At 37.4% G+C, this 25445-nt stretch overlaps 2 protein-coding genes across 2 annotated transcripts in view; both read right to left on the bottom strand.

The window, feature by feature from the left end:
* Nucleotides 1–2048: 2048 nt before the first annotated feature.
* LOC127790185 (uncharacterized) overlaps nt 2049–25445 on the bottom strand; it is a 53695-nt gene continuing 30298 nt past the window's right edge. The window contains exon 4 of the transcript XR_008020735.1: nt 2049–2248. The gene's annotated coding sequence lies outside the window, so the exon portion shown is untranslated. The remainder of the gene's footprint in view (nt 2249–25445) is intronic.
* LOC127791006 (uncharacterized) lies at nt 2361–21268 on the bottom strand. Its single transcript, XM_052320742.1, is given in 9 exon segments — nt 2361–3120; nt 9249–9894; nt 10693–11502; nt 11505–12074; nt 12077–12530; nt 17138–18037; nt 18122–18657; nt 20700–20910; nt 21028–21268. Coding segments are annotated over 9 exon segments (5061 nt in total). The 5' UTR covers nt 21202–21268.

Below are 25445 nucleotides of genomic sequence, written 5' to 3'. Positions count from 1 at the left end.
AAATTAAGATTAAAATTAAAAATAATATTTTATTTTCTAAATTCAAGTTCAAAAATAAATTTAAAAAGAGTTGAAAAGTATAAATAAGAATTGTTAGGATTACAATAATTCCACCTACATAATTAAAAATAGCCAAAACATATTTTCATAATAGATAATAAAATATAAAATTAAATAAAATAATTTAAAAATTGATGAAATGAATTATATTAGTTAATAAAATATATATAGAGAGAGAGAGAAATTTAAATTTTAAAAATTAATGAAATGAATAATGTCATTTAAATTTTAAAAATTGTCAAAACATATAATAATTTAAAAATATATTAAATAATATTAATTATAAGAGATAAATAAATAAGCTTTTTAATAAATTTAAATCTTTAAAATGCATTAAATGGCATTAACTATCTTACAAGGGATAGATAAGTAATTGAGGCTTATCTTGAAAGAGCCAGATAAATTTATCAGATAAGTGAGGTCGGATAAATTTATCTTAAAAGGGGGAGATAAGAGGTCACATGAGGTCTTTTTCGAAAATGGCCAGATGAGCTTAACAAACACGTTGGAAAAACCAAACATCCGGAATGCTTCCCATATCTAACCTTTTTTCCCTCTTATCTCAGTTAACAAACACCCCCTTAATAACTTGAAGCAGGCAAAGCCTTATGCGTCTCCATAGTCAAATAGTAGATAGCCCCAAAATAGGTTATGATTTGACGGAGTTGGATCTACGTGTTTGTGTCAGTGAGTATCTAGGGTTGGCTACACCACAGTGAACTTTGGTGACCAAAATTAATACATTTATTTGATCCTAGCTATTACTTTTATACATATTGTCGTAAGGAAAGGTTTTTGTTACCATTCCATCTTATCTGGATGGTGTCCTACCAATCAATTTTTCCTTGATCAGGTATGTCATTTTGCTTAGTAATTTGGAGTGGCATAACCTACTCCCTAAGTAAGTTATGTATTAACAGAGATGGGGTGAAGTCTTTGTGCTAGTGAATATCCTAGGGTTGGTTGCACCATAATGAACTTTGGAGATCAAAGCTAGTTCATTCCTCTAGTCTAAACTTTTACTGTGTACATATTATTGTTGTGGTTGATTTGTCATGGCATTCAATTCTTGAGTGCTTGATCCTAGAGTTTGTTATAGTGGGAGACGATTTGAAAACCTTTTGTTGCTCTTTTGCTCTTTGATATTTATCTTGTTTTGAAGACATAAGTTGATTATTGTTCATGTTTAAATAGATTTGGTTGGAATGTACTTTTGTTTTTTGTTTGCATCCCGTTTCATTTATTGAGATGTTGATCTTAGTGTTAATTTGTGCACTAGGATATGTCCAATTTTTTTTTTTTATAGACGCCTTTAGCACTAGTTTCTTTTAAGATAATTCTTATTTACAAAAAAAAAAAAAATGTCAAAAAATGGCATTCATTTAGGTAAAAAATGATTGAAATGTTTATTACCTATACAATAAGAACTGATTTATCCAAAATTTTAGATTGGATTATCTACTTAAAAAAGTTTGAAATGTTCACTTATTTAAGCATGGAGAAGACATTTTAGTGCAAGAAGACCTCCACTTTGTAAGAGTTATCTCTCGTAATAATTTGACTTTTATTATATAAAAGAAATTATTTTCACAAACACACAACCTTATAATAATCTCAAGTTAATGATTTATCGTTACCATAAAGGCCCACCCTTCTAGTACTATATTAAAGAACCATCGTAGTTAATTTATCAAATGTACTCAAGTGATGACCTCAAGTTTCTACTTTTCAAAACATAAAAACAAAATCCTAAACCTAACAAAACAAATGATGGCCTAAAACATGAAACAGGAAGGGAAAATGTAAAACATGAAACAGGAAGGAAAAATGTAAAACATGACACAAAACATAACTACTTTATGTCCTTGCATAATATGTAACATCAATAAAAGTGACAAGATAATAAAAATTCATGCAACCATCCACCTAGTGAAATTAATCTTTGGGATTAAGATATAAAAATCCTAACACATTATCACAACCGACCAAGAAATAACAAAATATTGACATGTTCTTGGACATGATTCATTGACATTGATAATGAAATGTTATACACCAACTACATCAAGACAGCAATAACAATAAAGCTATAATTCATTACATACTTTAGATAAGTAGCCACTGAAATATATTTCAAAAACACTTGGAAACTTCAACCAGTCCCACCCGATAAGTAAAACACCACTAGGTCATGTGTTCTTCACTTAAAAAGCACAAAAACAAGAGACAGATACAAAAAGATAGGCCAAATAAAGATGAACTTGAGGCATTCAAAAGAACAGCACCTAAGATTGATATGACTAATCGGAAGGGAAAGCAGAAGATAGGAACCTTTCATCCTCTGCGAATAGCTGAAGATTCTTGGTTTTCATGAGAAACCCAATCGCTTGCTCCTCAAATTCCAAGAGGAAGCCTAATTTGATCAGCTCTGCCAGTTGGTGCATTTGGTCTTCATTCTCCCACAGTAATCCAGCAGATATCACCTCAGAAAAAGATGTAGCATATTCAATGATACTTCTATGCCCACCCGACCTGTTCATCTTTTGTGCAAAAAGCTCTTTATTCTCCCTCTCCCAACGAATCATTCGTGTCGCCTCAGCTTTCAACTTTTCTCCTGACGAGAGCGATAAACTGTAACAAATTTTGACTGGCTCCGCTGTCTCAAAGACAGTCAGATTAAGTAGACATCGCACAAGTTCATGCCTGTTTTCTGCTTCCATTTTGAGAGCTGGTCCAGCTAGAAAACTTAGGATCAGCATAAGCAGCCCTTTTCCAATTAAAGTTTCCCTGGGGCTAACTTGCTGAAGTCCAGCACCATCAGTTATGGACATTTCTTCTTTCTGGACAGATTCAGATAGGTTTCGGACTCCAATTTTGCTGTAAACTTCAAGCAGCTTAAACCGAGGCAAAGATGCAATGCTCGACTGGGGATACCAAGCAAATAGAGGCTGGGAAGACGACTGCACAAAAAGATCCTTCAGAGGAAGGTCATCAGCAATAAAAACATCATGCCTCTCAATCAACAAAATTTCATCTGATGCTGAATACGCAGGCAGTTTATGTTGGATTGTGTGTGTGGTTTTATTTTTAATTTTATTTTTATTTCTTGCTTGGTCCCCAAGATGTTCTAGAACAACTTGGCCCCCAAGTTCTTCTAGAAATACTTGGTCTCCAAGCACTTCTTGATTGGCTTGGTCTCCAAGTTTGGTGGGTGCCTATATATATTGGTGTGAAGTTTTCCATTCTCACAAGCTCTCACATTGTTATCTCTTCTCAAGTTTTATCTCTCATATCGAGTTCTTTTCTTTGAGTTTTGGAAGAGTTTGGTATTCTCAAGTTTTTCATCACGAGAGTGAGCCCGTCTTGAGTTCTGCTAGCTCCGGTTGTTCGTGGCTGCCGTTCACTGGAGAGGTCGTTTCATCCTGCTGAGACAGTCACCGTAGTCTGCTTGCCGCCGGTGCAGGGCGCTAACTGTCTTCAGGACAGCGCAAAGCGCGACTCGACCTACTTCTGTTCCTGCCTCTTCCACGATCCAGAAGTTTGTTCCTGATTCCTTGTCTTTCCAGTTGGGAGCGGTGCTGTTCAACCATCTTCTCTGATTTGCTGTTTTAGTTTGGTAACCTCTGTTGTTGTTCATTTAATTATAAGCTCTTGTTACCGTAAATATCAGCTGTTATAATAGTGGTCAAGTATATAGTATATGTTTCTTGTACCGCAGCCAGTTAGAACTATTTTTTTTTGTATCAAGCAAGTTATTTCTATATACCATACGTATCTATACTCTCTGTATCCCTAACACTCTGAAGACAGTTAGTAAGAGAGTTTAGAAAATATGGATGCCCCTATTCCTGCTGATGGTTCTGGTGCTGCTGCTGCTGGTGTTGCCTCGGGTTCAAACCCGCCCCTTGTTGTTGGCTCGGGTCTTCGCCCACCCATTGCCGCTGTTTCTGCAACAGCTTCTATGCAAGGGCTCGGTTCAGCCGTGGCCAAGCCAACCCCACATGTTGAGAAGCCACCACCATTTAATGGTGAAGATTTTAAAAGGTGGCAACAGAAGATGTTATTCTATCTGACCACACTGAATCTAGCCCACATCCTCAAAGAGGATTGCCCCGTTGTCTTTGAGGAGAATATGACAACAGAGACTGTGGCTGCGAGGGAGGCATGGATGCACTCAGATTTTCTTTGTAAAAATTATATTCTGAGTAGCTTGGCCGACCCGCTGTACAATGTGTATTGCACAGCATATGCTACTTCCAAGCAATTGTGGGAGACCTTGGAGAAGAAATATAAGCTTGAAGATGCTGGCACCAAGAAATTTCTAGTAGGTAAGTTCCTAGATTACAAGATGGTTGATACCAAATTGGTGGTCAACCAGATGGAGGAACTGCAAATCATCATTAGTGATTTGCATAGCGAGGGATTGGTCATCAATGAGCCATTCCAAGTTGCTGCTGTGATTGAGAAGCTGCCACCTTCATGGAAGGAGTTCAAAAACTATCTCAAGCACAAGCGCAAGGAGCTGTCTATGGAAGATCTGGCTCTTCGTCTTCGTATTGAAGAAGACAATCGCAAAGGAGATAAAGTCTCAGACAGATTTGAAGCTAAGGCTCACTTAGCTAAGGCTCTCAAATCTCAACCTAAGAAGCAGCAAGGCAAAAGAGTAAGCGGATCGCTGGGTCCGAAGAAGTCTACTACCAACAAACGCATTCAAGGCACCTGTTGGGTGTGCGGTAAGACAGGCCATAGGGCTATGGATTGCAGACACAAGAAGGGTCAAAGCTCTGGTAGCAACCAGCGCAAGTCTAAGCCTTCTTATGCCAATATGGTGGAAGATGATGAGCTCGTTGCAATCATCACTGAAGTTTGCATGGTTGATAACGCCAAAGGCTGGTGGATCGATATAGGTGCTTCAAGGCACATTTGCAAGGATAGATCCTTGTTCTCAACTTATGAGAAAATGGATGGCACCAAAAAGGTGTACATGTGAAATGCCGCAGCCTCGACTGTGGAAGGCAAGGGCAAGGTATTGCTAAAGTGGACATCTGGGAAGATCTTGACCCTCACAGATGTATGGCATGTGCCTGAGATTCGCAAGAATCTGGTGTCTGGAACCCTGCTGAACAAAAATGGGTTTAAACTCGTTTTTGAATCTGATAAATTTACTCTTACCAAGGGGGGAATGTATGTGGGTCGAGGATATCTAGATGATGGCATGTTCAAGTTGAATGTACAGGCCCAAGTGCCTAAGAAGATTAATAAGAATGACTCTTCTACTTATATTGTTGAGTCGTGTGATGTTTGGCATTCAAGATTAGGACATGTCAATTATCGTTCCCTCCAAAGAATGGTTAATCTAGGGTTATTACCTAGTTTTAACATTGATAAGGGACACAAATGTGAAGTTTGTGTTGAATCAAAGTTTACAAAAAAGCCGTTTTCATCTGTGGAAAGGAATAGTGAATTACTCGATCTAATTCACAGTGATGTTTGTGACATGAAAAGTACTCCCACTAGAGGTGAAAAGAATTATTTTGTCACATTTATTGACGACTGCAGTAAATATTGCTATGTATATTTACTACGCAGTAAAGATGAGACCTTTGATATTTTTAAAACATTTAAGGCAGAAGTTGAAAATCAACTGGGAAAGAAAATTAAGGTGCTCAGATCAGATAGGGGTGGTGAGTATGAATCATCGGCTCTATCTGAGTTTTGTGAATCTCATGGTATAATCCATCAGACGACAGCACTTTATACACCACAACAAAATGGTGTAGCTGAAAGGAAGAACCGAACTTTGAAGGACATGATAAATTACATGTTAAATAGTTCGGGTTTACCCCATAATTTGTAGGGGGAAGCGTTGATTACTGCAAATTTTATATTAAATAGAATTCCAATAAGAAGTCTGGTAAGTCGCCTTATGAAGTGTGGAATAGTAGACAACCCTCTTACAAAATCCTGAAAGTATGGGGGTGTTTGGCCAAGGTGCAGGTTCCTTTACCTAAGAGAACTAAACTTGGTCCAAAAACTATTGATTGTGTCTTTATAGGCTATGCCTCACATAGTGCTGCCTATAGGTTCTTGGTAACAAAGTCAGAAATTCCTAACATTAATGTTAATACTGTTTTGGAATCTATAGAAGTAGAGTTCTTTGATAACATCTTTCCTTTTAAGGGAGATAAACCCTGTGCAAGTGGTTCCAAGAGAACTCATGAAGCAAGTTCTTCAAAAGGCCAAGATGGGCAGAAAATTGACATCGAGCCTCGAAGAAGCAAAAGGGCAAAGAAGGCCTCTTCCTTTGGCCCAGATTTCCTAACCTTTGTGTTAGAAGATGAGCCGCAAACATATGGTGATGCAATGTCATCTCCTGATGCTCCTTATTGGAAAGAGGCTATTAATAGTGAAATGGATTCCATCTTGCAAAATAATACTTGGGTATTGGTCAATTTGCCACTTGGGTGTAAACTAGTTGGGTGCAGATGGATTTTCAGAAAGAAATTAAAAGCTAATGGTACTATTGATAAGTACAAAGCTCGATTGGTAGCTAAAGGCTATCGTCAAAAAGAAGGACAAGACTTCTCTGACACATATTCTCCAGTGACGAGAATCACATCTATCAGGATGTTGATTGCTATTGTAGCGTTATATAATTTGGAGATACATCAAATGGATGTAAAAACAGCATTCCTGAATGAAGATTTAGAAGAAGAAGTCTACATGGAACAACTTGAAGGGTTTGTCGTAAAGGGACATGAAATGAAAGTTTGTAAACTAGTAAAGTCTTTGTATGGATTGAAACAAGCGCCTAAACAATGGCATGAGAAGTTTGATCACACAATGTTATCAAATGGATTTAAGATAAATGAGTGTGATAAATGTGTTTATGTGAAAAACATAAACCAAGAATGTGTCATTGGGTGCTTGTATGTGGATGACATGTTGATAATGGGCACGAATAGAAGTGTCATACAATCCACAAAGCAAATGTTGAACTCACACTTTGACATGAAAGACCTCGGTCTTGTTAATGTTATTCTTGGAATTCGAATAATAAGGAATTCCGAAGGGTATGCTCTTTCTCAATCGCATTACATAGAGAAAGTGTTGAGAAGATTTGGTCACTTCGAGAGTAAGCCAGCAGTTACTCCGTATGATCCAAATTCAAAGTTGAAGAAAAACCATGATGAAGGTGTATTTTCTCTGGAATATGCCAGAATTATTGGGAGTCTGATGTACATCATGAATTGTACTAGACCTGACATCGCCTACTCCGTAGGCAAGCTAGCTAGATACACGAGCAATCCTGGGCATGACCATTGGGGTGCATTGGTCAGGGTACTTAGGTACTTGAAGCACACCCTGGACTATGGATTGCAATATACAAAATATCCACATGTACTGGAAGGATTTAGTGATGCTAATTGGATCTCTGATAACTTAGAGACTAAATCAACCAGTGGGTATGTGTTCACCCTAGGTGGTGCTGCTGTGTCGTGGAAGTCTTCAAAGAAGACGTGTATAGCACAGTCAACCATGGAGTCAGAGTTTATAGCTCTGGATAAAGCAGGCGAAGAAGCTGAGTGGCTTCGCCATTTCCTCGAAGACGTTCCATTATGGCCAAATCCTGTTAACGCCATTTGCATATACTGTGACAACTTAGCTGCCTCAATGAGGGCTAAGAACAGTGTCTACAATGGAAAGTCAAGACACATTAGGCGCAGGCATAACACTATCAGAGAGTTGCTCACAAATGGAATAATTTCCATTGATTATGTAAAATCGAAAGAAAATCTAGCTGATCCTTTGACGAAAGGAGTGACTCGTGAGCAAGTCAAATTTACATCGAAGGGAATGGGGTTAAAGTCTTTTAAATGACTTTTCTAGTGGTAACCAAACCTAGTTGACTGGAGATCCCAAGATCTAAGTTAAATTGGCCAACTGGCTGGAATAAGTCATGGTTGACACACTATGAAACTTTTAGTTTCTCCCCATGTCTCAGAAATTGAAGAGTGTGTCATGTCGATGTTAAAGGGAAGGTTGATATCTTGATATAAGAGGAGTAGTGATAAGGTACTCTTAGTCAATGCTTCCCTATATGAGAGTAGAAGTGGGGTCGCTTCTATGAGAACTGTTCAATGGCTTGGGTTCTCTAGAGCTCTCATTAAATCCAGGATGTTGTCCAGGACCAAAATGGATACAATCGTATAGAACTCAATGGGTTAAGACATGTTGTGTGTGATGTCTATTGTCTCGATTTACCTTCAAAAGGATAGTTCAAGAGCTAGTCTCACTATTTCTTCGGTAAATTCGATAGACATTCACTAAGGATGGTTCAAGTCCAAAAGACACCTTGTTGATGCATAACTTGTCTATTTGCTCTCAGTGAATCCATGTCGTTTTGTATGATTTTAGTGCACACACACTCATGTGGGGGATTGTTGGATTGTGTGTGTGTGGTTTTATTTTTAATTTTATTTTTATTTCTTGCTTGGTCCTCAAGATGTTCTAGAACAACTTGGCCCCCAAGTTCTTCTAGAAATACTTGGTCTCCAAGCACTTCTTGATTGGCTTGGTCTCCAAGTTTGGTGGGTGCCTATATATATTGGTGTGAAGTTTTCCATTCTGACAAGCTCTCACATTGTTATCTCTTCTCAAGTTTTATCTCTCATATCGAGTTCTTTTCTTTGAGCTTTGGAAGAGTTTGGTATTCTCAAGTTTTTTATCACTGAGAGTGAGCCCGTCTTGAGTTCTGTTAGCTCCGGTTGTTCGTAGCTGCCGTTCACCGGAGAGGTCGTTTCATCCTACTGAGACAGTCGCCGTAGTCTGCTTGCCGCCGGTGCAGGGCGCTAACTGTCTTCAGGACAACGCAAAGCGCGACTCGACCTACTTCTGTTCCTGCCTCTTCCACGATCTAGAAGTTTGTTCCCGATTCCTTGTCTTTCCAGCTGGGAGCGGTGCTGTTCAACCATCTTCTCTGATTTGTTGTTTTAGTCTGGTAACCTCTGTTGTTGTTCATTTAATTATAAGCTCTTGTTATCGTGAATATCAGTTGTTATAATAGTGGTCAAGTATATAGTATATGTTTCTTGTACCGTAGCCAGTTAGAACTATTTTTTTTTGTATCAAGCAAGTTATTTCTATATACCGTACGTATCTATACTCTCTGTATCCCTAACAGTTTAATCAAATGTTCACCAAGCATTTTCAGTGTCTCCGAACTGCAGCGGCTTACAACAAATTTCCAGAACGCACAACACCTTTCAAGTGTTAAGGGCCGTCCACACAACTCCCATTCCTTCCAGAGCTCACAATAGTCAACAAGTGAAGGACAGGATTTAACTCCAAAAGCACTTGAGAAAAAAAGAAGTAACTCCTTTCCATAATGCTTCTCCAACACATTAAAATGTTTATCAAACAGCCCATCCTTGTCCCGTAGGACGCAATCTTGAGGTGCTGCCCATTCACCATCATCACTTCCACTTAGGATCCAAATTTTCCTTTCATATCCAGTTTCAGGGTTCCAGTTGCAGTCTTGCAAGTAACTATATATTTGAGCAATGGTACTGAATTTTGAAAAGAAATGCAGGTGATTGGCAAGCAATGGTCCGCCATTTCTTGCATCAATAGTTACTCCAATTGCGCTAAGCTCTTTGGCATAAGATGTAATGTTGGAGCCATAAAATTCTTCATCAATGAAAGGTCCATCCTCTCGTTGCAATGACTTCCAATCAGAATTATAAAGTAAACACTTACCAAGAGGCCTATAATCAAAAGAGGTTTTCAACCATTTTTGAGACACTTTCGTCAGAAAAGAATCAGGTAAAGGGCCTGTTAATTGTGAAGCTCCAAACGGTGTCGTTACACTTTGCTGACTGGAAGGCCACGTGCAGCAACCGCGTGCTGCCATTTGGCAGCCGCTGGATGGCTGCACGTGGCAACTATCAGCTGGCGCCTGATTATGCTCCCACAGCCATTGCCCGATCATCTCCTGCTCTCCTGCTCCTCTGCCGTTTTCTGTTGGGATTATAATCATGCTTGCACGATTTGATCTGGTCCATTCATCCACACTTTTTTGAGGCGCAATCCCAGCCGCTCTTGATCGCTTTAAATTGATGCCTCGAGATGTGAACTGAGAGAGAGGCAGAAAAGACGAAAGAAAAATCAGAAAGGGGTTTTTTCTATCGGGTTGGTTCTTGCGGGTTGAAGGCTCTCGCCTTTTGGCTAGGGTTCTTTCTGGTTTGTTCCCGAATTCTTTTCTGTACATGTCTGTATAGTTTTTGTGGTTCGATAGGTTTGCCTTTAATCTGTATTAAGTGATTGATCGGCAGTTTTGTGTTCTCGAACCATTGATTGTTCAAGGGTTTTTTGTTTGTGAGGGCTTATGAGCATGTAATCCGATTTTCATCTCATAGTGCAGTGAGCTCTTCTCTCTCGAGCTCAACGTGGATGTAGCCTTAGTTTGAGGTGAACCACGGTAAAAACTCTTGTGTCTCTGTTCTTATTTTTGTTTCTCTGCGTTTATATTTTTGATTCCAGCACTGTGAATGTTTGTTTCCATTGAGATCATCAAATATTTTGTGATTGCTTAAGAAAAACCCTAAGTTTTCTGTCGAGTCTCAACAAGGCCATTGTTCTGTGTCCGTAAAATGCGAATACATTCAAGTAATGAGTAAGCATTTGCAGGAGTTATGCAGCTGGGATCAAATGGTAACTTAAGGCCGGTAGCCACAAACCCGCATCCATCCTTGAAGGCAACTTTAACTCCCATACTTTCCAACTCCTTCTCATATTCATAGATGCCCTTGCCATACCAATTGTCAGCGTCATCAATGAAAGGAAGCAGAGATATGCAAGATATAGATTCCCAATCAGGCCCAAACAAAATGCACTCTCCCGGGACTCTAAAATCACCGAGGCGAGTTCGCAACCATTTAACCTCAAGGATACATCTCATCAAATCATCACAGAATTCAAAAGATGTACCCGTGAACTTTCTGTAACAGGCCAGCAAAGAGAAAGCACGTTCCTTTCCAATAGTGGAGAGCTCTCCTTGCTGCCTGAACTCACGAGCAAACACCTTTTTTGCCTGCTCAAAATCCACTACCACCCCCAGTTTCTTTAACTCATTTTTATATGAGAAGATGCTGCTCCCATAAAAATTTTCATCGATTAAAGCAAAGCTGTTGAAAATCTGAAGGAGACAGCCCCATTCAGGACTGATAAGATGAGACCCAACTGGAGCCATGTAGCCCATGTTTGTCTTCAAAAATTTATTATCTTTAAAGACTTTAATTAATTTATCAGGTGATCCTAAACGGTGCATGCAGTTCAAAATGAAAAGACCAGACTCAACCGTTCGAACATTGATGCCCGTTGCAGGTTTCAGATATTCAGCAACAAGCTGGTAATTCTCACTCCATCCAACTACCACGCCCACAACTGAAGGTCTGTTTTAAACTGAAGTATTTCCTCCCCATAGTAATCTTTATCAATAAATGGGATGGCACTCATCTGCGATGCAGTTTCCCATTCCTGATCAAACAAAACAGATCCAACTGGGGATCTGTCGCCAAGTGAAGTTCGTATCCATTTCCCTTCCCGGATACTTTGGATGAAGTTCTGAGCAGGCAGAATTCCCTCCCTCAGAAACTTTATGAACTTCAATATCGAAAAAACATTCCCTCTCGTTAGAGAGGAGAAGGCTGCCGAAGACATGAGATGCTTCCCGATAAATTGGAAAGCCTCTCCATAATCAAACATCACTCCTATTTCTCCAAGCTCCACTTTATATTTGCTTATTTCATAACCATAGAACTTCTGATCAATTATTGGGATATCAACTAGCACATTTTCATTCTGCAGAAGATGGCCCCACGATGAGTTTGGTAGGAATGACTGAGATGGAGGCCGGTAGCCTGGCCTGCTCCCCAAGGAAACCCTCATCCAGCTTCCCTCCTTTATGCCTTTCAAGAACATTTTTGGCATGCTAACCCCTTTCTGCATCAAGTTCGAATCCAACCCAACAGCAAGAACGTATTATCATTGGTTAGAGGAGCAGACATTGTAGGAATTACTGCATTGGGTGGAGACAAATCAGGGACATCAGAAGCCCCAACATGACTTCTGAGAAAAGGAATAAGCTGTTCCTCAGGGGTGATAACACCTGCATGTATGACAGGTCGCCGATAGTCTTCCGCTAGCTCAAGAAAGCCTTCAGCTCTCCACGGATTAGATCCGATCAGACGAACCCATTTGCTTCCATTAGCAGGAACAAGAACTCGATTCCTTGGTGTGGTTACCTGCCCATAGTTATCTACAAGCGGCATATTGCAACACAATCGCCTAACATCTATCCCAGACAGGTAGTTCCTTGAAAGCGAGTGATATAAGAAATGAACAAAAGTAACAGCGCGCTTCCTATCACCCTTAAGCAAATCAACAAGAAGGGCTGCATAGTGTCAGAACTCGTGAGAGTTTGCCTCAGAAGTTTGAAAAAGTCCATATTTTGACTTAGTCTTTGTTACTGTTTCAGATTCTTGCTCCATATTTTTCTATTTTCAGGTAGCAAAAGTAGGGCCAATAAAATCGGATTCTAGTTGAGATTTTTTAGCACTTTCAGATTGGTTGTAAGCCTTTAAATAGGCATTCTCATTTATGAAATTTGTTGAGCCTTTTCTTCATTTTATTCAAAGTTCTCTCTGCAAGTTCTGTTTTTTAATTTAGTTTATATTCCAACAGTGGTATCAGAGCCCACTTTCTATGGGCTGTGAGGCAAAGTTTTTGGAGTGCAAACACTGGTGAGGTTGAGTGATTTATTGGTGCGAATATGCCTACCTCTAGCAGTACTTCATCTGTAATTCCAATGTTTAATGGTGAATACTATCACCTTTGGGCTGTCAAGATGAAGTTTTACTTAAAGTCTCAAGGTTTGTGGAATGTTGTGATGTCTGAAGCTGATCCACCACCATTGAGAGAAAATCCTACAATTGCTCAGATAAGAGCACATGAGGAGGAAAAGCTCAAGAAAGACAAAGCCATCACCTGCCTACACTCAGCACTTGCAGATCACATCTTCACCAAAATCATGGACTTGGAAACACCTAAACAAGTATGGGACAAGCTCCAAGGTGAATTTGAGGGCAGTGACAGAGTCAAAACTGTCAGGCTCCTCACATTGAAGAGAGAATTTGAGTTGATGAAGATGAAAGACAATGAATCTGTCAAAGATTATTCTGGCAGGTTAATGGATGTCGTAAATCAAATGAGGCTTCTTGGTGAGGCATTTACAGATCAAAAGGTGGTAGAAAAGATCATGGTGTCAGTACCTCAAAAGTTTGAAGCCAAGATATCTGCAATTGAAGAATCTTGTGACTTGCAAAGTCTCACGATTGTAGAGTTAACCAGCAAGCTTCATGCACAAGAGCAAAGGGTCTCAATGAGAGGTGATGAAGCTACCGAAGGTGCTTTTCAAGCAAAGTACAAGGGAAAGAGTTCTGGAAACCTGCAAGGAAAGAAGTTCTTCAAGAACAACAAAGGAAAAGTTGAAGGATCCTCAAGAAAAGGAAATTTTTCGCCTTGCTCTCATTGTAGAAGAACCAATCATGCTGAGAAAGATTGTTGGTACAAAGATAAACCTCTTTTTCACTGTAACTTCTGCAATAAACTTGGCCACAGTGAGAAGTATTGCAGAAACAAGAAAAGACAACTTCAGCAGCAGACACAGCAACATGCAAATATGACTGAAGAAGACAAAAATGATGATGAGCATTTATTTATGGCATCACCAGCACTCGGTTCTTCTGAACTGAATACTTGGCTCATTGACAGTGGCTGCACCAGTCACATGACCAAATATCTATCGTTTTTTACCTCCATTGACAAATTAGTTCAACCAAAGATCAAGCTGGGAAATGGTGAAGTTGTGCAGGCCAAAGGAAAAGGGAGAATTGCAATCAAAACCAAGAGAGGTACGAAACTTGTCACTAACGTTCTTTACATTCCAGAACTAGATCAAAATCTACTTAGTGTTGCACAAATGGTTAGAAATGGATATGCAGTTTCTTTCAAAGAAAATTTTTGTTTTATCTCTGATGAACATGGAACAGAGATAGCAAAAATTAAAATGAATGGAAATAGTTTTTACATGAAGTTGGATTTAGTTGAAGGGCATGTCTTTACTGCCAAGATTGATGAGAGTGTTATTTGGCACAAAAGATTTGGTCATTTCAACTTCAAGTCACTGAAGTTCATGCAGGAAGCTGGTATGGTTGAAGACATGCCAGAAATTATAGTTAATGCTCAAATTTGTGAAAGTTGTGAGCTAGGGAAGCAGCATCGACAGTCATTCTCTAAAAATATGACCAAGAGAACTACTCACAAGCTGGAATTAGTTCACTCAGATATTTGTGGACCAATGAGCACAGCCACATTGAGCAACAATGTGTATTTTTCACTATTTATTGATGATTTCAGTAGAATGACTTGGGTTTATTTTTTAAAAACCAAGTCACAAGTGCTGTCTGTGTTCAAAAGCTTCAAAAAAATGGCTGAAACTCAAACTGGCCAGAAGATTAAGGTGCTCAGAACTGATAATGGAGGTGAGTATACTTCAAAAGAGTTCAATGTTTTTTGCCAAGAAGCTGGAATTGTACACCAGCTGACAGTTCCATATACACCGCAACAAAATGGAGTCTCAGAAAGGAGAAACAGAACTGTGATGGAAATGGCAAGGTGCATGCTATTTGAAAACAAGCTACCAAAGTTTCTATGGGCTGAAGCAGTCAACACCTCGGTTTATTTGCTGAACAGACTACCAACAAAATCTGTTCAAGACAAAACACCAATAGAGGCATGGTCTGGTGTAAAACCTTCTGTGAAGCATCTGAAAGTATTTGGCTCACTGTGCTACTTTCATGTGCCATCTGTCAAGAGAGGCAAGCTTGATGAAAGGGCTGAGAAAGGTGTCTTTGTTGGGTATGCAGCAGAATCAAAAGGTTACAGAATCTTTAGTTTGAGTGGGATGAAAATTGTGATAAGTAGAGATGTACACTTTGATGAAAATGCTTACTGGAATTGGGACATGAAGAAAGTCCACAAATGTGAGCAAACCACTCCATCTATTCTTGAACCAGCAATAGAAAGTACAATTATTGAAGATACACTAGATGTTGAAGCTACCTCAGACACACCAGTGCTTAAGGTGAGGCCTTTATCTGAAGTATACGAGAGGTGTAATCTTATACATGCAGAGCCTACATGTTACACAGAAGCTGCAAGATTTCCAGAATGGATTGAGGCCATGAAAACTGAAATTGATGCTATTGAAAGAAATGGAACCTGGAAGTTGACAGAACTACCTGAAGCTAAGAAGGCAATTGGTGTAAAATGGGTTTTCAAAACTAAATTCAATTCAGATGGCTCAATCTTCAAGCACAAGGCTAGATTGGTTGTGAAGGGCTTTGCTCAAGTTGCTGGAGTGGACTATGGTGACACATTTGCCCCAGTGGCCAGACATGACACTATTAGGCTACTGCTTGCACTTGCTGGTCAAATGGGATGGAAAGTGTATCATTTAGATGTTAAGTCAGCTTTTCTAAATGGTATACTTCTAGAAGAAATTTATGTTCAACAACCAGAAGGCTTTGAGGTTGATGGCCATGAACACAAAGTGTACAAGTTGCACAAGGCTCTTTATGGTTTGAAGCAAGCACCAAGGGCCTGGTATAGTAGGATTGATTCTCATATGATCCAACTTGGTTTCAGGAGGAGTGAAAATGAAGCCACATTGTACTTGAAACAAAATGATGGTGGTTTGCAACTGGCAGTATCACTCTATGTTGATGACATGTTAGTGACTGGAAGCAATGTAAAATTGCTGGATAAGTTCAAAATGGAAATGCAAGATGTATTTGAGATGACTGATCTTGGCATCAGGAATTACTTCCTTGGAATGGAAATTTTCCAGTGCAACTCTGGTATCTTCTTATCACAGAGAAAATATGCTATTAATATTCTCAAGAAATTCAAGCTTGAATCATGCAAAGAAACAGCAACTCCGCTAGCACAAAATGAGAAGATTTCTGAGAATGATGGTGAGAAACTTGAGGAATCCTCTGCATATAGAAGCTTGGTAGGCAGCTTACTATACTTAACAACAACCAGACCTGACTTGATGTTTCCAGCTAGTTTACTTTCAAGGTTCATGAGTTCACCTAGCAATGTTCACATGGGAATTGCAAAAAGGGTGCTGAAGTATGCTAGAGGTACAACAAACCTTGGTATCTGGTACTTAAAGACAGGAGGAGTTAAGCTAGAAGGCTATGCTGACAGTGATTGGGCAGGAAGTGTTGATGACATGAAGAGCACTTCAGGTTATGTATTTTCAATTGGTTCGGGTGCTGTTTGCTGGAATGCAAAAAAGCAAGAAGTAGTAGCTCAATCAACTGCAGAAGCTGAGTATATCTCCCTAGCAGCTGCTGCAAATCAAGTAATATGGTTAAGAAAATTACTTGCTGATCTAGACCAAGAACAAAACTCACCAACTAAGCTTTACTGTGACAACAAGTCAGCCATTGCCATTGCACAAAATCCTGTCCAACATGGCAGAACCAAGCACATCAATGTAAAATTTCATTCCGTAAGAGAAGCTGAAAAGAATTCCCTTATCAAGTTGCATCATTCCTCAACTGATGTGCAACTTGCTGATATAATGACTAAGGCGCTTCCAAAATCAAGGCTGGAATTCCTAAGGATGAAGCTTGGCATGTCCCAGGCAAATCTCAAGGAGGAGTGTCAGAACTCGTGAGAGTTTGCCTCAGAAGTTTGAAAAAGTCCATATTTTGACTTAGTCTTTGTTACTGTTTCAGATTCTTGCTCCATATTTTTCTATTTTCAGGTAGCAAAAGTAGGGCCAATAAAATCGGATTCTAGTTGAGATTTTTTAGCACTTTCAGATTGGTTGTAAGCCTTTAAATAGGCATTCTCATTTATGAAATTTGTTGAGCCTTTTCTTCATTTTATTCAAAGTTCTCTCTGCAAGTTCTGTTTTTTAATTTAGTTTATATTCCAACACATAGTTGTACAAACTTACAGTCCGAACCTTCACCTCATTTGAAAGCCACCCCAACAATATCTGCTTCTCAGACCATTGTTGCTGTTGTATAGCTTCTTGTGTAGATTTAGGAATAAAAAATGGGCCTGATGAACATCCAAATTCACTGTTCCAATCGATCAACCATGGCACATGATGAGGCTCGCAAGCAAGAACCTTCCCTGCATACCCCAGTGAGACATTTATACTAAACAAAGAGACATCATCATTATAACTCACATACTTCAGAAGCGGAGTGTCCTTGATGTTAGTATTCTGAAAATTTGACCTCCAGTTCTTGGCTACAAATACTAGTAGCTCTAAATACACCTCCTCTGAGACTCCTAGTATGAGATGAGAACTGCGGATGCACTTAACATACCATTTATCCTCCACGGGTTTCACTCCCAAGAAGTTCAACACTTGATCATACTTCTCTCTGTCAAATGAAGAACTTAGCAAATATCTCCCATGCGATGAGATATTATACAAGCTCACCCCATCCTTCCTTGCCTTGTTCAGTATATTCCAGAAAGAAGGCATTACCACACCCACTTCAATAGGCTTCCGAAATAACTTCTGTTCCATGTATGACTCACAGGGAACTATGTCTTCATTAACCAGTTTGGCTTTAATACTGTCTCTCACAGCATTCAGCGCAGGGTAAGGAGGGATGTTGATGGGTAGGAACTCGAACATATGAGCCAGAGTAGATACAGGGGCTCCTTCCACGGTTTTCACCAGGGAAATGAATGCATTGATAAAAGCACTGGGCACATATTCGAGAATACCTTGATTCCATTTGTTATCCAAAAGGATTGTTTCCCTCGAAGATGCTAGTAGAAAATCTGCTTGAATTATGAAAGGAAAATTTGTAACCATCTCAGTTGGGAGAAAGGCATATACCCCAGGATATTTAGTCCCACTGTTGAGACGCTGTCCATTTGGAAACGCCAATGTGATCACATACTCGTCCACTTCCATCCGTTTTTCTACTTTATATTCCTGCTTGACTGGAAACTTCTGCCTCCACATGTAATAGCTGCAATCTTTCTCCATATTGTCATCATTTTTATCAGCTGAAAGATGTAGCACATATGTCTCAGCATCAATATTCTTCTTTGCAGTAAAATCAGTCTCACTTGAAATGGATATCCCGCTCACTATATTGTGACTAGGATCCTCGTTGTCTTCCTTGACTGAAAACCTCTTTAGTTTTGAAAGGAACAAAAGAACTTCAGGATGGATTTTCGAGAGTTGCTGCTTTACAGGGCTAACCTTGTCAGGCTTCAGAGGCAAGACAATTGTTGTGGTTGGAAGGTCAGAGTCAGAGCCATATATTTGTTTTATGGTGGAAAGTGCTGGGTTGTCATCAACCCATTCTGGGACAATGTATCCAATTTTGCAATGTGGGCAAGGCTCTTCATTAAACCGTATCTGATAACCATTGCTGAATATGTAAGGCTGTGTTGTGATGAGAAACACACTCTTGAACCCAATTCCTGAAATGTCAGCAGATAAGTTGTCAGCCGCAAAGTGAAGATACCAAAAAGAAAAATAAACTGCCCTAAAAAGAAAGAATAGTCCAGTATTGGGATTCATTTGGCTCACATAAAATCAATGAGATAAAGGTATCCAATTAACCGCAATTTTCTGTAACTAGTCTCTCTCATATGCATTAACCAGTCAAAAGAAACTCATCAAAACAAAAGTAGATAAAAATCAATACTCGATATGCTTTTTTGGACATACTAATTCAAAAGAAAATGCTAAATGTCATGATTCCTGCATACATTTGTAGACATAGGTCTCCTAACCTCATATAAAAGGGTAATTCAAATGCACAAGATTATCTGTTTTGCAAGGATAAGGGAATGCCGTTTCTGTATGCAAGCTTATCTTTGCTTGCGAAGCTGTTTCCACTTGAACTCATAATCTTCTAGGCAAACTTACTGTTGCTATCATGGCTCACCCTCTTCTGCTTACCACGTATAGTTTGGAAAATTGGATAACAAATTACTGGGGGTTTAATCAATGCTGCTCAATGAAACGAATTACATTGTATGGAATGAAATATTAAGCAATTAAGTACTAGTATGTGTGAAGTGTAAATGTAATTGAGTTTGAATCTTATGACAAACATACGGTGAAACCAAAAAAGACATATTAGAATCAAAATTATTTATAATAAGATTAGAGTGATGCTTATTGAAGCCAAGATGTGTAATATACAATTAAGACGATTTACATATGCGAAAAGAATACAATACGCACCTTTAAGAAGAGTTGACCACAATGTAAATTTCTTAGCAAAAGTGACAAAAGAACACTTTTAACCACTTAAAAAAATGATAAATGACTCTCTAGCATAACGTGGGATATAATGACCTTAAAAATAGATACAATCATAGACAAAGATAACTAACAAGTTAGAATTCATGTAGTGGATCTCACCTAGTGGCATTAAAGTTTCCTAGATTGGGGCACTAATTTCACGTGGCCTAATGTTGCCTGTCAATATTTCTAAATATTTTTGTATAGGTTCATAATATGGTCCTAATTTTATTAGGAATTGTAAAATAAGAAAGTTGAACTAACTAAAATATTATAGACCTAATCAAGAGAAAAAGACTTAATATAAGACCCATTGGCATTATTTGGGCCTTAATGTTAGTAAATTAAAAAATTACAATGGAAGCTTGCTAAATATGAAGAGCATCAACTGAAATATTCAAGAAATATATAAAATTTAAAGTACATATGAAAAGACAAATTCATAAATAAAAAAATTATATATGTATTAATCAAAATGATCAACGATATTTATTATTTAAAAAATATATATATTTATGCTTGCATACTACCATATAAAGGGAAAAACATAATTTAGTGTCTCCCAAAAGAAGGCCAAAGAAAAGCTGGTTGAAAACACTCTTATATGGCATATGATATAATGGTCTCACGGAGAATGATAATGGATAGAGCCGCAAAAGGTCTAGTTTGAGATTAAAATTAGAGATTGTCGGTGGTGGTGTCTCCCAAATTTTGAAGGATATAATGACCTAGAAAAGATACGATCATGAAGGCTTAATAAGTTGGAATTTTTGTTGGTGGTGGTGATGGTGCCCCCCAAATTTTGAGGACCTGTCAATTAATTTACTTCTTATATTGCTACTGTAAAAAGTTAATTATATCATTTGTCCACTTACCCCACTACTCAATACACGTGAGGGCAACATGGCAAACTCAAACAGTAAAACTAACCCCATGCTTGGAAACTGATCCGTTTTACAAACTATTTGGCATAGGATTTTTGCTTTCGAAATTACAGCTATTTGTTCGAGAGAAAAAATGATTAAATCACAGACAATATAATCAAAACTGTATTCAGCAAGTTTCAGGAAGTAAGGAATGGAGCAATCGTTCGGCACCACGGAAACCGAATAAAACCTCAATATCTGGATATGAACTCCGTTTTTCTCATGGATAATTATTAATTAAGATTATGAGAATGAATGTCGTTAGTTTAAGCAAATCAGGATACCTTTCTCGCCGATATAGCCTCGTTTTCGCTGGCCTTTCTTAGTGGAGCATCCAATGCCGCAAATGGACTCAACATTTTTAGCGGAAAATCCCTTCTCGTTGTTGAAGACCAGCAAGGTCGCCGGAGCTCCGGTCGCCGTAATGTCCCGCGTAGTTATCACGAATTCAAGTGACGGTTTTACCCCCTCCAAGTACTCGTTGTCCTCCGCATTCTGTTAAAAAAGTAAGTAAATGGGCTAAAATATGTATTTGGGCTGCTGCAAATGCACATTTTTTTTGGTTGCATGGTGCATATAAAAATATACGTATATGTATATATATAACCTAACCTGGTTGAGCTCCATGAGGAAGTGGACGTCCTTGGTGTAGAGCTCAGCGGCGAGATAGTTGATGGCGTGATGCCGATACAGATTGGTGAGGTCGGGTTCGTTCCCCCCGATCTTGAACGTCTTCCTTCTGATCTCCTCTATGTGCTCTCTGGGTCTGGGACTGGGTGTCGCCATTTCCCTTTCTGGTTAATCCGATTACCCGCTGCAGTTCAGACTTCAGAGTCCGGCCCGATCAGTACAGCAGCAGGTACGTTCAGGTTACCTTGCTCTTGCGTTGCGTTCTAACTTCAAACTGCACTCTGGCTATTTGTATTCTTGTCCATGAGTACGGAGACGCCAGGGAATAAGATACATAATTACAGTTTTAACCCCCTTCTCTATTTTGACGATACAATTTTAGTCTCTTGAGCTCCCTAGATGGGTATGTTTTCGAAACGTCACATCTTGGTGTTTGAAATTCTCTCAATAAAATAATTATTGTAAGATATTTTCTATATAATTTTTGCTTAAAAACATAAAATTTCACCTCCTTTTGATTCAAACTCAAGCCATCACAATTAGAATGAATTTAATAACTAGTGCATCACCCTTGCGATGCACAAATATCACAAGAAAAAATATAATCGTTAAAGCAGAAGTTACATAATTCAGTAGTTATAACAAATAAAAATTATAATAAAGAAATAAAAAATAAACAAAATAATCATGTTACGATCGTAAGAAATGAACAAACATACAACAAAATTAGTTATTCAATTATTCCGGAATATGCATGCCCATTTTTGTCTGACCTTTTTTTATTTTTTGACTTTTTTTATGCTTTTATTATGGTCTTTCTACTAACACATATATGTGTATTTAACAAAAGATTATATCTAACATCTATAGTATTCGTGACTCGTTAGAGTGAGGTTAACGTCTACCATTTCTAACATAATATTTTCACTTTGATGCATAAAACACTAAAAATGTGGCGTGTCTTATTCTGAATTCTTAGTAATAAGGTAGTTGATTACTCAGTATAAATGATGATTTCTCGATCTGTTTTATTAATTATTTGATTGAAGATGTTTTTCGTTCATTATTATTTCAATAGTATGCATGTTATTAAACTATAGCTAAATTATGATAAATTCTTGAGCAATACATTGAAAAGAATAATTTGTGCAATGAAAAAAAAAATGCAGGTAAAAATGTACTTAGGAATGTTAGACACCCACTATAAATTAGTGGATTAAAAAAAATATACAAATAAATAGAAGTGAAAGAACATAAAAAATGAGCAAATACATAAGTGTGAACAATAAAAAAAAAATAAATAATAAAAGAAAACAAAAAACATGTAGATCAAACAAATTGCCTAGATATAAATCCAGCAACAACCAAAATATTTAGAAATAAAAAATCAGCAAACCAAGTTTACCTTGCATAAGAAATTATAACAAAAGTCAATAAATAAAATTCAGTAGCAATTAACAAAACAACCTCAAAAGTTTTATAGGAATAGGTTATAATACAAAAAAAAAAAAAAAAAATTGTAATCCGAAACCAATCAAATAAACTTTTTTCAGTTATTTTCCTTCTTGATCATCGATTGAATCTTTTTAGTTGCATTAGTCAACAAATTGCCAAGGAGAGTCTTTTTGGTAAAACACATTTCATAGTTTTTCAATGTATCTATAACTCACAACTCGACTTCAACGACGTAGTAACCTCATCATTAGATGAAGAAATCTATAATATAATATCATTAATTAGTACTTACATCATACATATTAATTAGGAACCTCCAAACTTATTTTACAAATATAAACATTAAATTATGAAAATTGATTAAGCGCATTTTTCTCCTCAATTTTGGTATTTTTAATATTTCAATAAAAATCAGACTCTTACTGGCATAACACGTTAGAACATGTTTTAGCACATAGTCATTCTTAACATCTTGCAAACCTTAAACACTATACTAACCTGACTTGCTTTTAGCATACACGTGCACTTAGAGATCAAATTAGGATTAATTACGTTTGCAAATAAAGTTAAAAAATAAAATTATAACATTTAAGTTATATATAAAATTATAACATTTAAAATTATAAAAAAATAAATTTAAATTAATTAAGCTATATATAAAATAAAGATAATTTAAATAATTAATTAATTATATAAATGATAATAATCAAATTTTCAAAGTTGATTATCCATATACGACTTCACATATTAATTACTCATGTCAATCAATTACCACATTTAAGATTGGTCAAAATTTTAAGAAAGCAACAAAAAAAATAATGTTAAAAAATAAAATTATAACATTTAGTTATATATAAAATTATAACATTTAAAATTATAAAAAAATAAATTTAAATTAATTAAACTATATATAAAATAAAGATATTTTAAATAAATAATTAATTACATAAATGATAATAATCAAATCTCAAAATTGATTATCACATTCAAAACATGTCAAATTTTAAAAAATCAACAAAAAAAAAGTTAAAAAATAAAATTATAACATTTAAGTTATATATAAAATTATTAAAAAAAAATTAATTAAATTATATATATAATAAAGATAATTTAAATAATCAATTAATTATATAAATTATAATAATCAAATTTTCAAAATTGATTATCTATACATGATTTCACATTTTCTTCCTAACAATTAATTACCACATTCAAGATAAGTCAAAAATTTTAAAAAATAATAAAAAAAGATTAAAAAATAACTATTAATTGAAAAACTTAATGTTAGGACGACTTCTAAAAAATTAAGGTGGTGTTCTCTTTGTGTTTTAGTTTTGTGTTTTGAGTTTTGAATTCATTTTGAGTTTTGTGTTTTGAGTGTCTGTTTTGAAATTTTTGAAAATGCATTCTTTTTGTCATTCTGAAAAATTATTTCTCAAAACAGAAAACTAGAAAACGCGTTTGCTTTGAAATTTTAAAAACGATTTTTTTTTGTTATAATGATATTTTATTTAATAAATTTAATATAAAATAAATAATAAATATTTATTAATAAATTATAAATTTGATTCAAATACTTTAAACTATAAAATAAAATTTAAATAAAATAAAATAAAAAAATCAATAACCTTAGAAATATCATTTAAAAAAATTAATACAAACAAAACATCACATATTCAGTTTAATAAATAAATAAAATTAAATAACAAAAAAAATCAAATCAGGAGCCGCAACCATCTTCTTCATCTAGGGTTTTCTCACTCTGTGTGTGGGGGGGGAGGGGCGTTATTCGCGATGGTTGTGGCTGTGGGGGCGTTGGTCGCGGTGGCGGAGGAGGGTGGGGGCGCGGTCGCGATGGCGGAGGGGGGTGCTAGTTGCGGTCGCGATGGCGGAGGGGGTGCTGGTCGCGGTCGCGATGGTGGAGAGAGGTGCTGGTCGTGGTGGCTGTGGGGGGCTAGGTCGATGATGGTGGTTACGGTATTGGTCGCGGTGGTATTAGGAGGCGTTGGTCGCTGTGGCGGTGGAGTCGAAGGTCGACGGCGGTGGCGATGGCTGTCGATGGCCAGAAGATGAGAGGAGAATGGAGAGAAGAAAGGGGGGGAAAGAGAGAGAATGGGGCAGTGGGTCTGTCCGTGTGAGCGCGGGGAGGGTGCGGGGGGGCTGTTTCCGTGTTTTCCATTTGTTTTGTGTTTTCAGTGTATTTTCACTGAAAACGCCCAAAACAACAAAATGTTGTTTTGGGTTTTCTTAACAAAATTTTTAGTTATTTTCGAAAACGCGTTTTGAAAAATAACAAAGAGAACGCATTTTCTGTGTTTTCAAAAACTGAAAATAGAAAATGGCCCGAAAACAGGAAAAAGAACAGCCCCTAAGCTGTTAGACAAAATTTGTTCACATTGACATGACTTTACATATTGATTATCTGTAATGGCCCGCCTCCCGGAGCTCCTACCGCGGATAGAGGATCTGTGATAGGATCATTATAAAAATGATATCGAACAATGACGCACCTACAACACACACATAACCCTTTTTGAAATCATAATTTTTCTTTATTATAACATCTCGTCATAATCTTTACAAACCATTCATCACTTGGGCCCCACCTGGGCTTACATAACATGCGACAAACTCTGAAAACATAAACATTAACCTTATTAAGACACGATGACACCCAGGATCTAGTTTTGGGAAAACTCTGCACTTGCTATCACGACTCGACGGTCTGGACCCAAACCCCGATGAACGCACCTGCGATCTCAAGATATGCTGACCTGGAATGATGTAAAACAAACATGAGTCGCGAGACTCAGCAAGCTCTAGAAAGAAAGGCTGAGGGTTTAGGATATGACTCATCCCATAACACCCCATGCAATTCATGTCAATGCAATCACGTCATGTCATGAGCTATACGTACCTTACTTCTACATGCATAACATAAAATT

Source organism: Diospyros lotus, chromosome 14 (genome assembly GCF_014633365.1).
Source record: "Diospyros lotus cultivar Yz01 chromosome 14, ASM1463336v1, whole genome shotgun sequence".
NCBI classification, from domain to species: Eukaryota; Viridiplantae; Streptophyta; class Magnoliopsida; order Ericales; family Ebenaceae; genus Diospyros; species Diospyros lotus.
This window is presented reverse-complemented; position numbering and strand designations above follow the sequence as displayed.